At 31.5% G+C, this 16,013-nt stretch overlaps 1 protein-coding gene across 1 annotated transcript in view; it reads left to right on the top strand.

The window, feature by feature from the left end:
* The window catches only part of EYS (eyes shut homolog), a 1,642,163-nt gene that overhangs the window by 126,107 nt on the left and 1,500,043 nt on the right, over positions 1-16,013 (top strand). Inside the window, exon 6 of the mRNA XM_029223300.1 lies at positions 6,549-6,714. Within this exon, the coding sequence (XP_029079133.1) occupies positions 6,549-6,714 (166 nt within the window). The remainder of the gene's footprint in view (positions 1-6,548; positions 6,715-16,013) is intronic.

The following is a 16,013-nucleotide window of genomic DNA, read 5'->3' as shown; positions in this document are numbered from 1 at the left end:
GGTCTTTTGTTGTTCCACACAAATTTTAGGACTATTTTTCTATTTCTGGAAAAAAAAAAAAGAAAGAAAGCCCTTGAAATCTTCATAGAGATTGCATTGACTCCATAGATGGCTTTGGGTAGTACTGGCATTTTAATACTGTTAATTCTCCAAGCCATGAACACAGAATATATTTCCACTTACTTGTGTCTTTTTAAATTTCTCTCATCAATATCTCATAGTTTGCAGCATACAGGTATTGATTTCCTTGGTTAAACTTATTCTTACGTATTTAATTACTTTTGATGCTATTGAAAATGGGATATTCTTTTTTAGTTATGATAATTTATTGTTAGTGTATAGAAACACAACAGATTTTTGTATGCTGATTTTGTGTCCTGCAACTTTATTAAATTTGGTTATTATTTCTAATGGTATTTTGGTGGAGTCTTTAGGATTTTCCTTATATAACATGTCATATGCAAACAGATACAGTTTTACTTCTTCCTTTCCAATTTGGATGAATCTAATTTCTTTTTCTTTTGTAATTGCTCTGGCTAGAACTTCTTTTATATTGTTTCTTGATTCTCTATTTTATTTATATCTGCTGCAATCTTTATTATTTCTTTTCTTCTGTTACTTTTGTTCTTATTTCACTCTATAGTTCTTTGAGGCATAAAGTTAGGCTGTTTATTAAGATCTTTCTTTTTCTTGACTTGTGTGTTTATTCCTATACACTTCTCACTTAGACCTGCTTTTGCTGCATCCCATAAGTTTTGGTATCTTGTGTTTCTATTTTCATTTATTTCAGGAATTTAAAAATTTACCTTTTGATTTCTTCTTATGAACAACATTGATTGTTCATGAGTGTGTTGTTTAGCTTCCATATATTTGTGGAAAACAGCTTTTATCCTGTTATTGATTCTAGTTTCATACTTTGATGGTCAAAAGATACTTTATATAATTTCATTCTTTTTTAATTTGGTGAAATTTGTTTTGCAGCCTAACATATGATCTATCATAGAAAATGTTTCATGTGCACTTTGAAGAGTGCTCCTGTTATTGTATGGAATATTCTGTATATGTCTGGTAGATCCATTTGAAATATAGTGTTTTTCAAATCTACAGCTTCCTTATTGATTTTTCTGTCTTGATCTATCCATTGTTGACAGTGGGGTGTTAAAGTCTCCAAGCATTATTGTATTGCTATTTATTTCTCCTTTTAGTTCTTTTTATATTTGCTTTATATATTTACTCCAGTGTTGGGTGTATAAATATTTATGAATGGTATCCCTTCTTGATGGATTGACTCAGTATTTTACAATAACTCTCTTTGTCTCTTTTGACCAATTTTTGCTTAAAGTCTATTTTGTTTGATATAAGTGTAGCTACTCCTGCTTTCTTTTGGTTACTGTTTGCTTGAAATATTTTCCCCCATCTCTTCACTCTCACTGTGTGTATGTCCTAAAAGCTCAATTGAGCCTTTTGTAGGCAGCATATCATTGGATGTTTTTGAACTTTTTTCTGTGTGAATTCATCATTGCTTTTTCAAAATCACTAAATTTCTTTAAACTAGGTACAATATGATATTTTACAAATAAATAAAATGTCAGTGATTTTTTAGTACTAATTCAAGAAGAATGAGTGAGAAAGAAATTGTACTGCAAGGAGGGGTTGTGACAAAAGCAATAAAATTTCAGATTCATAACATTTTACACTTCTGATTTCTAGTGATTATATATCTTTAGTGTTAACTGATTAAGACTTGTACCAATAACATTTCTATTGGAGAATAAAGAGGAGACAAAAAATAAAGTAAAATGATTTTAAACCAAATATATATGTTTATGTCCTGGCGTTGTGAGAACTGAAGTGTATGATCTTTTTAAAAATCTCATAATTGTTGTCTTTTTATCTGAAGTTTAGAACAAAATATAAATGGCCTTTCTTTATCAAGGCTGTTGAAAATTCACATGAAATGAATTAGACAATGCTTTTGAACTCATTTGAACAATGGTAACATATATATGGCAAAATGGTCTCTCTCTTTCTCTCTCACACACATGCACACAAACACAGAGAGAGACAGAGAGAGAGAGAGTGACAGCACTGAGGCAAAGGGAGAGAGATGTGGTATCCTTATTATTAATATCTTCATTATGTAAAGAAAAAAAATTCTATATTTTTAACACAGTTTCTAAACCCTGGCATAAATGCTTACATAGAACCATCAGGGAATACAGATGTAGTAAGATAGGTATGAGCCATGATTTGGGGATACAATTTCTTTGAAAGAGAGAAGTTTAAAATGCTTGTACAGCACAGGAAGCAGAATATCTAAAAGAAATCATTATCTTGCCTAAGAAATATAACTGTTAAAATAACTCAACATCTAGAGTGGTTTTTAAATCCTCTTCATACTATCAATCAAAATTTTTTCCCTTTATAAAAAACAAAAGCCTTAAGAAAGCATCATCAAATGCTTTCAGCACATGATATGTTAAATCAGTTAGTTAGGGTTATGAAAGTACTATGAATATGTATTTTTTTGTCAATCAAGTAAAAGTCACAAAACTTTGGTATTGCAAAATATGCTCTTACTGATGTAACATATACTGACATGTGATATAAGAAATAGATTGCTTTCCTTTTTATGGACAATTTTCTTGATTCTCTTGCTTCTTTTTACTGTCATTGCAAAACTACTTCATCATTGTCTTAATTTCACTGCTTGCTTACCAAAATTATGCTTTTACAAGCTTATGAAAGTTCAAAGTTAATTCAAGTTTAGTTTTCTAATATGTGGTAATTAGTTCACTGTCAACAATAAGATATGTGTTCACCTTCAAATGAATGTTTGTATATCCCCACCACTGACACCCCACTCAATTCCAAAAGAAATACTACAAATGCTGAATTGTTTGCTGTTTTTAAATTTTATATATAAACTGGGCAGTTACCTACAAGGTAGACTAACACTGCTTTTCCATGTATATTTTATGAGTAATTTATAAACACCTATAGTTTACTGTAATAAATGTAATATTAGTTTTCTTACAGATATGTGAGCTATATACTTTATAAGATTATCACCAACTTAATACAATTATAGATATTTCATGTTTGAAATAAACCTCAGCAAATGAGTTTAGTCTCACCTCTAGATAGAGAAAACTTTTGATAAGTGTGTTAGATAGGTTATGCTGTGGTAATCCCCTACAAACATTCATATTCATACACACACACACACTTCAGAGGCTTAGAACAACAGAATACCATTTTTCTCTCTCTCATGACATGTCAGCTGCAGCTCTGTTCTTCATTTCAGGAAAAATACTTTGAGTATATAATCAATTTAGGGCAGCCAACCATCCCAGTTTGCCTAGGACCGAGTGCCTTCACTGGACATAGGGATTTCAATGCTAAAAAAATTAAGTCCCAGACAAACAAGTAAATTGTTCACCTTAAATACACTCTGCCAATGCAAGTGAACCCCTTTTATTTCAGGGGGATCATATTTCTATTTCATGGATGAAGGTTGAAACTTATGCATGTTGAAGAAGTAGATCTGGAATGTCTGGAAATAGATCTTCTAGACAAGCACAGATTTTCTAAAAAATATTTGTTACTTAATCCATGCATTGAATGGGAAATATATAATAGTATTAAAAATAAGGTAAAGAATTAATTCCAACTATTTGTATTAATTTTGTAAAGTATTAATTCCAGCTATTAATTTGGGGAGGATTAAAACGTCAAATAGCTAAATGATTATTTTCTTGTAAAACTTTGAATCCCCTTTGGTCCAAATAAAATTGATAGAGAAAAATTAGTATTACCATGGCATCTGGGGTCACTGTGGAACTTCAGGTAACTTAATGACAGAGAGGACTATTAATTCTATTGGAAATTAGTGTCAATTAAAAAGAGGTCACTTTAGAGTAACTGAATTCACAAAGATGCCGATCTTGTCATACAAATGATTCTGAATTGTTAAATTGTCTGTCTATATAAGTTTATAAGAATTAATAAAATAATGTTTTAATGGGCGATAGGTATTACGTGAGTCATCATGTCCATGTGAATTCAGAATGACTAATTTCCTCCATTAATGGCATTTTCAAAATTCATACTCAAAAAGAGAAGAATCAATTTATTGAAAACCATCTTACTTGTACAAAGTAGCACTATGCAGAAAAATGTTTATGAATTCATGGTCAAATTGTTAAATAATTTTCCACAAAAATATCATATTATTAAAGTGTTATCACTTGTTTAACATCCTCCTCCATATGACAACTATTCCTTAGGAGTGTCATCTGGAAATATGGTTTTTCCAATAAACTAAAATGAATCCACCAAAATGCAAATCCACCTCTTCTAATAAACAAGAAGACTCACACTATATTTTCATGTTTTATATTTTTACTTGGCTGCTAGAACACTCAGAGCTATTCAGAGTTGAGGTTTTAGTTTACTTGCCTAAAAGCCTCCACTCTCAATCTCACTATTTTACTTTATTTCTGTTCTGTCCACCTGTTTTCATTTATTTTCTTGTTGTTGCTGTGGAGTGTGTGTGTTAGTATGAATTCTCACATGAACACACAAGTCATTGACTGAGGTCACCTTTAGAATAGACCTATATCATGATACTTCCTAACCTTTACATATGGTCTAAGGAAATAAATTGCTAACACTCAGGTTGCTGCCAGACACAATTTTCTGTGTTACAATAATCTATATATAGTAATAAAGGCTCCAATTTCCCATCCCAATTAAGTTCTTGTAAACCCAAACTTTGTTTAGAGACAGGAAACCTTCACAGTGTCCTTGTTCAGGATAGAATGGTCTAAAGATGGATAAATTGTTCTGACTTTCCTGGAAAACTGTCATGGGGAGCTTTGGTTTTTCTATTCAGCTAAATCCTGAGTTCTATTTTGTCTCCAAGTAACATTCAAACTAGCAAGATGAGCACCATAACAGCACTGTGAGCAAGGATCCATGTTATTACTATGATTTTGCCTGGCATCTGTCATCATTAGCTGGCCCCTATTTTTTACTTGTTCACCTCCCCTAGAGTTATTAAAGAAGATGTAAAATCTTATTTCTAAATGGACCCATCATTCTTGACTTTTCCAGACAGAAATGAGGATTATACACATATATTTGGTGCAGCTGCCTCTGATATTCTTAGTTTAAAACACGCACACACACATATACAAATAAAACAAAAAATCTAAGAGACGGCTTAGTTTAAGCTGAGTTTTATGTTTTTTGTTTTGTTTTGTTTTAAGTAAAGAGATGACTCTACTGGTTCTTAATACAAACCATATACTACTATGCTAAGTTTATTTTGTACAGTCATGAAGTCAAATTTATTAGGCCTTCATATGTCTTATCACAATGAAGATCACAAATCCACTGACAGTGAAGATTGGCTAATACCATTTTGAGAGTTTAAATTCTGGATCTTAGTATAAAAATTATGGGTTAAAACTTTCAGTGATCTCAAGTCTTAGAAATTTATTACAATATGGTGTTCTCTTGGTAGCCACTCAGTATAATGAAATGATAATTTTTTTCAGATTGTTTCTAGTCTTTAGTGTTGATTTCAGTTAGATATATGGTCTTGTACTAATTTATATAAAAATTCATACTTTAAGATTCATACTTTGTGTAGCCATTAGTAATTCTATTGTGAATCCAGGTAGAAGACCATCATGACCTGAAACAATTAGAACAAAGCTTTCTTAGTACAGTAATTGCATTAAAGGAAATGTTAGATGCTAGTGCGTCCTTGTGCCTCATGACTCAGCTGTGCTTCCTTCTGCCAAATTCAGGGGGGGGAGGATTTGCTCATTGGAAACTAGGAGAATTAGTAATGGCTTAAGATATGCCCTAAACAGAATATATGACCCTTGTCTGTCTCCAGGGCTTAAATTTATCTTATTGACTTATGTCATCCTAAGACCTCAGTAAAGTAACATGTATTAAAACTTAATGATAGCTTTAATGTGACTTAAAATTGTGTAAATTTAATTAATTTAATTGTGGATATAACCAGATATGAATTCTGCCTTTGAAGATACTAGAGATTACTGCAGATAAATTATATTATTAGAAAATACACCCTGATTATATTAAAATATTTTCAAATAATATACCTTTAAAAAACTGACAAACTTAAACAGTACCTTGGCATTTCATTGCATTAATCCAAGTGATCCACTGATGTTTTAGATGATGCATCTCATAATTTGTACCATGATTATTTTTCATTTGTGAAAAAAATTATAACCCAGCAGACAGAACATAAGGAAACATTGTAGGTTAAGGAGTGGGTCAAAGCCAAAAGAATATCACATAGGCAGTATGAACATGAACATGAGGCAAGATGCTACAGAAAGAGAAGAGAAAGGAATAGAAGGAATAAGAAGAGTGGTATATTATGTGTCTTCTATAGACTTTTTTAAATTGGTGGTTTTAGAAATTAGCTGTGTGTTTGTATAAGCAAAAGTTTATATATCAAACATATTTCAGTTTTTAATCAATTTTATTTCCTTTTTTAGTATATATGCACTCCAGGATGCACAAGAAATTCATGTCGATTTGTGAAGAATGCTTGCTTAATTCATCTGTACGCCTGCTACTGTGGATCCATCAGCCATGGTATTTTTCAGGCTGAAGTTGCAAGTCCTCCTCAATTAAAATATGTGTGGCAATTGAAATTTACAGGTAATTCAATTAAAGTGTGTGTTTTTTTTTTTAATTTGCTTAAGTCAGTTCAAAATTTACTAGGTAAGTATTCATTTTCCAATCACACAAAATACTTTATATCTCAAAACACAAAATAAAGTAAAAATGAATTTAATACTCTTATTCTCTGATGTGTTCCTTTAAAAGACATACATATGCTTATCATCTACTACATCCCAGGAATTCTGCTTGGTACAAGATATATAACTGAAAAAATCTAGAATTATCCTCTACTCTCACAGATCTAACTATTTTTTGGAGAGATTTATTGGGAAAATACTCACAATGATAAATATATAATTGTAAATTGAAGTAAAATGCTCCTACAGAAAGAAACATCTTTCTATGCAAACTTATAACCAAAGAACCTGTTTAAAAAAGAAAAGAAAAGAAAATATGGGCAATTGGGAGAGTAGGTTGGGAGGTCAGATAAAGTTTCTATGATAAAATGTAACAGAGATAGGGACTTCCCTGGTGGCACGGTGGTTAAGAATCTGCCTGCCAATGCAGGGGACACGGGTTCATAGCCCTGGTCCGGGAAGATCCCACATACTGCAGAGCAACTAAGCCTGTGCACCACAACAACTGAAGTCTGTGTACCCTAGAGCCTGTGCTCCACAACAAGAGAAGCCACCGCTATGAGAAACCTGCACACTGCAACAAAGAGTACCCGCCGCTCGCCACAACTGGTGAAAGCCCGCACGCAGCAATGAAGACCTGACGCAGACAAAAATAAATAAATAAATAATTTAAATAAAAAAGTAACAGAGATAAATACAGTGAGGCCATGGTAGAGAAGTTGGAGAAGACAGCATTCTATATTGAGGGAACTTTATTTTATAAATAACAATGTTTCAAAATGCACAAATGTTCACAGTTATACAAGTTTTAGAAATATGTACAATACAGAGCCTATGATTAACAATAGCACATTGTATATTTAAAATTGTTCTAAAAGGACAGATCTTATGTTGAATAGTCTCACCACAAAAGGAAAAAAAATGCCAAAAACAGAGGAGGTGGGAGGAAATTTTTGAAGGTGATGGATAAATTGACAACATTGATTGTGTTTATGGCTTCACGGGTGTATACTTCCTCTAAACACATCAGGTTGTACACATTAAATATCTCCAACTTTTTGTATATCAATCAGACTCCAATAAAGCACATTAGGAAAAAAACAAAAACAAAAACAAACACTAAGAAGTGATGGTCCTTTGAAGTCCTGGCTGAAACTCTGAGAGCAAGAGTAAAAATAAGATTTGGGAAAGAAAGTAAAGTCCAAACTAAAATGTGGGGTTAAAATCCTTGTAGAGTTTGACATATTAAAAAAATTAAAAGAAGATCAGGTGGAGAAATAGATTGGAGAAGGAAAAAATGGTAGAGTTAGTTGTAGTCATATTGTGAGGTGATGGAAAGTCCTTTTATGGATTGTAAACAAAGAGCAAGCGCTAGACGTGTCAAGAGGAAGCCTAGTTTTCTGGCTTTGACTCTTGAAATAAAATAATTCCAATGCATATTTAGTTAAATATATTACTAATTGTTTTATACAATGGCAGTTCCTATTCAAAATCTATTTTGATGAGCATAATTTTCTGTTTGATTAATCTTTTAATGTTATTTGACTTAGCTCAAGCAAATTGATCCAAATTCTTGAAATTGAACAGTACTTCAATTAATTATTTTAAAGAAGATTCCCTCTGTCAATGATATTTTGACATTATAGTTTATCAACAATCAGCAAATTAGTAGATTTGACATATCTGTTCTCCACCAATGGCTAATTTTATTCAATTGACAACAGCTGCACTTATAAGAGTACTATTACACTAAAACAGTCTTGAAGTAAACTAACAAATTAGCCTTTTAAACAGAAGACATGGTAATTTATTTCAACATGATCATAAGATGGTGTGCTGGAGAGTTAACAACCCCTAATGACAGAAATAGTGATTCATTAAGCAAATCACACTCAAGACCAGAAGTGAAAGAAGAGAGCAATAACTTGTTGATTATGTCATGTTAGTGCAGAAAGGAACTTCAGAGGCTCTGGTATGAATACCTACTATTTCACAAATTACACAATCAAACCAAACAAACAAGAACAACAACTGAGACTAGAGAAGTTACCTGAAATATCTGGTCTCAGGACAATTTAGGGATTGTGTTAGCTCAGTCGTTTTTAAACCTTGGCCACATAGTATAAGCACCCAAGGCACTTTTAAAACATACTACTGCTAGGCTTTCACTACAAAACAACCAAACTGGAATTTTGTAGTGAGGTGGACACAGATCTTTAAGGTTCCATTAAAATACATTTAATGTGCAGAGTGAGAAACATAGTCTTCTATTACCAGCCAAATCAGTTCATGGACTCCAGTGACTGCATCATTTTTATATTTTGATTTCCCTTTGTCTCAAAGTAGGAATAATGGAATATATACATTCACTTAATTTTAAACATTAAACTTATTTGAAAACTAAAAATTGGTAAAGGGAACGTATTCACAACAATAAAGTACCAAATGGTGTTTTTAGGAAAAATAAGGGGAGTAATAGGAAATCAAATTGCTAGTGGATAAATCATCTCTGAGCAAACGTAGTTATTTTATGAATGACAGTGGTATAACATATATCTTCTAGGACATAAGGGGTAATATGAAGTCAAAATTGCTCATGGGTAAATCAGCCCTGAGCAATTATCATCAAAGTAATGAAAGCGTACTTAGTCATTATCCCTTAATGAATCTAGGTTCAGAAATTAATGAATATATCTAATTATCACAAAAATAAGAATTATGTGACCTCCACATGTGAGAATTTAAGCGACCTGGACTGTCCCAAGTGAAAGAAGCCAGTACAATAAAGCTCAATAGTCAAAAAAATATTTAAGCAGAGCCGCCTAAATTCTTTTTAATGTCAGTACAGGATTCAGCAGTGCAACTTTTCTCAATAAAGTTTTTTTAAAAAAAAGAATATAGGATAGATTTAAGTATGTAAATAGAATTACTTATTTTATGTAATTCCTATTTTTTATTGTTGCTGTTAAGATCTTTCTTTTTCTCTCATAAAATATAATTGAAGAGGAACATTACAATCAAGCTGGTAAATTTTCATGGGGTACATTAATTTTACCAGCAGTAAAATTATTTTAATTAAGAGATTTTTCTACCAACTAAATGAAGTGTCTTACACGCCCAATCAATTCTTGCCAATATGATTGCTCTACAAAGAAGGGAAGGTAATTAATTAGAGGAAGCCCCTTCAAGGACAATTGGTCTATGGTGCACAACTTGAGAAAGAGCTGACATGCACTGTTTCTTTTCAATGTCATCATCTATGTTCATTATATGTATTATTAGGTTTGATAAAAGGACATACTGACAGAGTGGATAATGAGTTGTGAAATGAAATAAGATAATATGAATCATGGTTAAGAAAAGATGAAATCACAGCAAAAAAGGAGATGTTTGCTTTGAATGTCTTTATTTCTTTAAAGCTTATGATCATTTCTGTTTAGTTAACTACATTAAACATATACATTTAAAACATTTAATATGTACCAGTGAACTTTTTTGTAAATGAATAGTGATTCATGTATTTGTGAACTGTTATTGCAAACCAATATTTACTTTTAATTCTTTTTTTTCCTTCAAGAAGTAGTGGATTATATTTTTGACAGAAGATGTTTCAATATATTAATTACAATCAATTCATTATTAGTTATTGTTGTAATTTTACAATGATTAATGTGAGAATAGAAAATCCTGTATCTCTAAGGAAACCTTTATCAAAAGTATTTTTCTTACCATACTGCTCCACTTTCAAGTCTGCTTTTGTTAAATACCTACTATTGTTTCTATATCCATTGAGGATGTTAGGACCTTATTTCAAGATTTAAATAACAAATCTGAGTTTTAAAAACCAAATGTGGTTTAATGATTTTTACTTATATTACATATAATAATGTTTTCAAAACAGTTTTCAGTAACAGAATTGTGTTAATTGATTAATATGCTAAAAAGAAATAAATGACTTTCAAATATAGATAAGAGCTAAATAAGTGATACAATGAAAAAAAAGATGTTATGTAAACAGAAGTTAAAATTCCTAGGACTAAAATTAGCAAAAGTATTAAAGTTCTAAGTTGAGAAAACTTTAAGTATTGCCACAGTGTATTTACAAACACAATATCTGGAAAGAAATTTCTAAAAATATACCATGTTGATGGGGAGGACACCTAACATATTAAAGATTTCAAATCACCATATTATTTTATATATTTATTAAGATTTCAATGAAATAAGAACAATGCTTTTATATTCATTTTAAGTTCCACATAGAAAACTAAATAGACAAATAAAGCCAGGTGTACTCTAAAAAAAGCACATGGTGCAGGTTGGTGCGGTAGAGACTTAGCTCTGCCAGATATTAAAGCATATTATAGAGCTTCAATAATGAAAAGCATAGTATTATTGCACTGATAGTCAAAATATATGCAAAATGCAAAGTCCAAAAATAAATCCAAATATGCAGAGAATTTAGCATATAATAGAATTTGCCATGTCAATCTTTAGGATAAATAGGGACTATTCAATATTTGATGCTGAACAACAGAATTGTCATCTGGAAAAAAGACTGGTTTGTATATTAGTACATACTCTGGGTTAACTTCATATCAATAAAGATTTTATATATAAAAACTGAGATGATAAAAAACTCACAAAAATGTTGATGTATTATTTTATGAACCTGGCTGAGAGAGGTCTTTATAGTTACCAACAAAAGGTAGAAGCCACAAAGAAAAGACTGGTAATTTAACTGCATGAAAAGCAAAAATGTCTACCTGTGAAGACTTCGTAGAAGCAAACAACAAAAGAAAATTGTACATGAGGCATAGAAAGTATTACTAAATATTTGAGAAAATGCTTAGCTTTACTTATAATGAGAGCAAAACACTTTTTAAAAGCACCATAAATATATATTTTTTCTCCTATAAGACTGGCAAAACTGAGAGTTTGACAACTTGCTGATTTTATCTGTTGATGTTGAAATGGGAAATCACTATAATATCTGAGCAGAGCAATTTTGCAATATTTATCAATACTATAAATATATAAACTTCTTGACCTAGCTTTCCCACCACATGTGTCTCATCCACATGATGAGTAATATAGGTGCAAGATTATACATGGCATCATTGGCTCTTTGAGCAAAAGAGTAAACACAGATGTAGAAATGACTGTGTAATACTTCCAGTACTGATGTAACAATCTATGAGATATATGATAAAGGGAAAAGAAAGGAAGGCATGCAATAATGTAGACTTGTATATGTAATAGGCTACCTTTTGATTCTTTATATTCTGCATGGGATCATCTCTCTTAAAGTCTTTTTTTTTTATGTTCTTTGTCTCGGTGTACTGAAATTTCACTATATTGAAACTTTTGAGGATTATATTCTTCTTAAAAAATTGAAATATCATTGAAATATTATATTAGTTTCAGGTGTACAACATAATCGTTCTATATTTGTATATATTGTGAAATGATCACCACAGAAAGTTTAGTTAACATTCATCACGACACATAGTTACATTTTTTTCTTGTGATGAGATATTTTAAGATTTACTCTTAACAATTTTCAAATGTACAGTACAGTACCATAAATTATAGTAACCATGTACATTACATTCCCAGGACTTACTTATTTTACAGCTGGAAAATTGTACCTTCTGACCACTATGCCCCATTTCACCCATCCCCCACCCCCCATTTCTGGCAATCACAAATCTGGTTTCATTTTTATTTTTTTTTAGATTTTTTCTCTTAGATTCCACATATAAGTAAGATTATACTGTATTTGTCTTTCTCTGTCTGACTTATTTTACTTAGCATAATGCCTTGAGGTCCATTCATGTTGTTGTAAATGGCAAGATTCCACTTTTTTATGGCTGAACAATATTTTTATATATTTATATATATATACATAATCCCATTTTATTTATATATATATGCATATATATATGTATATGTATATATATATATATATATATATGCCACACCTTCTTTATCCATTCATCCATTGATGGACACTTAGGTAGCTTCCATGTCTTGGCTGTTGTAAATAATGTTGTAGTGAACATGAGGTGCAGATATCTTTTTGAGTTAGTGTTTTTATTTCCTTTGAATAAAAACCTGGAAGTAGAATTGCTAGATTATACGGTAATTTTATTTTTGATTTTCTTTGAGGAAACTCCATACTGTTTTTCATAGTGGCTGCACGAATTTACATTCCCATGGTTGTATTCTTGTTCATATCTTGTCGATATCTCTTGATAAACCCTTTTATTTGGAAGCACGTCTTTCAATTTTTAGGTAGTCTCTGTATTATGTCACTAAGAATTTTTTTCTGTTTTATGTTTCTGTACCCCTAAGTCCAAAATTTTGATATTGCATCTCCTAAATTGATTCTTTCATTTTCTCATAATCTCTTATTTATTTTCCATTATTTTATTTTTTTATTTTCTACTGTATTCCCCATTTAATATCTCAAAACTAGTGTTGAATTTTTGTTTTATTATATTCGTAATTGTCTAGAGAATTTTCAGTTGTCTAAATTGTACATTTTCATGATATTCTCTTGTTTTATATAAATAAAATAACTTTTCTTATGTCTATAAGACTATTATAGCTTTGATTTGTTTTAATTTTCTTCTGTTCCATTCAGTATCTCAGTTTTCTGTAAGTTGAACGATGTTTTGTTCTTTCTCACTTGGAGTCTTTCTGCCAACTTCAGGTGACTCTATTTAGAGGCGAAGACATAAAAAGATTCCCTTTCTCCAAAGAGTAAACCTTGAAAATTATTTATTTGTGGGCCTGAGGGAGGTGAGTGAAGAGTCAGTATAATATCCGAATTTGTGATTTGGGAGAGAAGCTGTGTTACTAATCTCCCTGTTTCCAGAACCCATCTCAGTACCACATTCTTGGATATCTTTAAGTTCTGAGCATCTCAAGATTGTCTAGGTAAATGACTTTGTTTTTCATAAACATGCCTTCTAATTAGACTTTTGTGTTTTTTCTGTTCCCATTCTGCTAATTTAGTCCCCACACCTCCACCATCTTTTCAGCTTCTCAAAATTTGTTTTCTCCCTTCTAGTTATCTCACTGCATTAAAGTTTTGTTTTATTTTATTAATTAATTTTGTTACCTCCTTTTAGAAGTCTGGGGAGGAGGAGGCAAAAATATCTCAGTTAAATCCAAATGTATAATCAGATATATCATTATGGAAAGCTTTGTAAATTGGACAATTTACAAAAAATAGATGCATTCCTAGAAAAAATACTAGTTGGTAAACTGATTCAATAATAAGTATAAACTCTGAATAATTCTACAAGCTCTAAAGTAATTGACTAAAATAGTTTTAAAAAAAATCTTTTCACGGGCTTCCCTGGTGGCACAGTGGTTCAGAATCTGCCTGCTAATGCAGGGGACACGGGTTCGAGCCCTGGTCTGGGAGGATCCCACATGCTGTGGAACAACTGGGCCCGTGAGCCACAACTACTGAGCCTGCGCGTCTGAAGCCTGTGCTCTGCAACAAGAGAGGCCGCGACAGTGAGAGGCCCATGCACTGCGATGAAGAGTGGCCCCCGCTTGCCCCAACTAGAGAAAGCCCTTGCACAGAAACGAAGACCCAACACAGCAAAAATAAATAAAATAAATGAATAAACTCCTACTCCCAACATCTAATAAACAACAAAAAAAAAAGACTAAAAAAAAAAATCTTTTCACAATGAAGAATACACAAAAAATAGGGTCTTTTATCCAACTTCTCCCAAATATTGAATAAACAGTTAAATGTAATACTATTTTCTTGAGAAAATAAAGGAATTCATTGTACCAGGCTGACATAACCATATTATAGTTATTTTCTCTCAGCACGCTGAAGATATGATTTTTTTGACATCATTAATTTACTTCTCTTTCTTGTGCCTGATCTTCTGATAATCCTATCCATTGATTATTTTATTACTAATATAGTAATAATATTTTATAATCTTAAGAATACAAGCAGTCAAGTTACACTGGTAAGGCTGAAAATAGTTTGAAACATTCTGCATGGCTTCCTAGTTTCTTCCTTTTTTTCCCAGAGTGATAGGTGAGATTTCTAAATGAGGTCTGCACACAGCAGGGAGATTTCAGCTTGTGAACCCTCTCTATTTATAATTCATCTGTACTTTGGATAATTTAGATGATATTTGCAAGAAGTCATGTCTCACGAATCGTAGGTTTGTAAATTAGAAACAATTCTAAAATAGGGCTATCAGCTAGAGGGTTTTGTAGATAAATACTATCTCCCTAAGAAATATTTTAGTCTCCTTTATAGGAGGTTTAGTTATATGCACAAGGAGATTGTATCAGGTTCCCCATGTTCTTTCGTTACCTGGAAATGTTACATCCACTAATGAAAGATAAGAAGTGCTCAGCTAGACTAAATTAACTCCTTTCTCCCCACAATTCTAGTATTTCCATTTGGGTTTTTGCTTTTTTTCACAGTTTCCAAACATTTCATTCCATAATTCCAAATCTGTTTACCAGTTATATTCATCTTTTCCTATAGGTACTTCAACACATTTACCACAGATATTGTACAGTCTTAGTATAATTCTAAGTCTGAGTTATCTGTGTGTCTGCTTTTATATGTCACATTATTTTGCTTTTTAGCAATTTCATTCTTTATTGTGTCACAGATATTATCTTTAACATCAGCGCATGAAGTAGCTGCATTATGTATGTATATGTATAAATGTGTTTATGTATGTCTATACCTACGTATACACACACACACACACACACACACACACACACACACACTTATATTCCCTGACTTTCTGCCTTCTTGTCAGGGACCTAGGATAAGGTACTGACCATTTTTCTATTATAAATATTTTAAGGAATTTTTCCAAATTTCTTTTGAAATTATTCCCTGTACAACTACAATAGATAAAGAGCAAACATTTTTTGTGTAAAATGTATTGTTTATCATTATTACATTATTTTCATAAATATTAATTGGAAGTTTATTTGGCATTTGATTGTTTTTTAAATAGCATGGCCTGGAAACTGTGTCTTATTCTCTTGCTGTATTTCTTAGTCCATTTTTTAAATGGGAGGGTTGGGCCTTATTCTGTTTTAGGTCTCTTTTAAATCTAATATTCTACAAACGTAGAAGCTTATTTTGTGTAGGTGTTGTCAAATTGCATTTATCAAGTAATGTGA

The sequence above is a fragment of the Monodon monoceros genome, unplaced genomic scaffold, assembly GCF_005190385.1.
Source record: "Monodon monoceros isolate NGI ecotype Baffin Bay Population unplaced genomic scaffold, NGI_Narwhal_1 Super_Scaffold_15, whole genome shotgun sequence".
Lineage (NCBI taxonomy): Eukaryota > Metazoa > Chordata > Mammalia > Artiodactyla > Monodontidae > Monodon > Monodon monoceros.
This window is presented reverse-complemented; position numbering and strand designations above follow the sequence as displayed.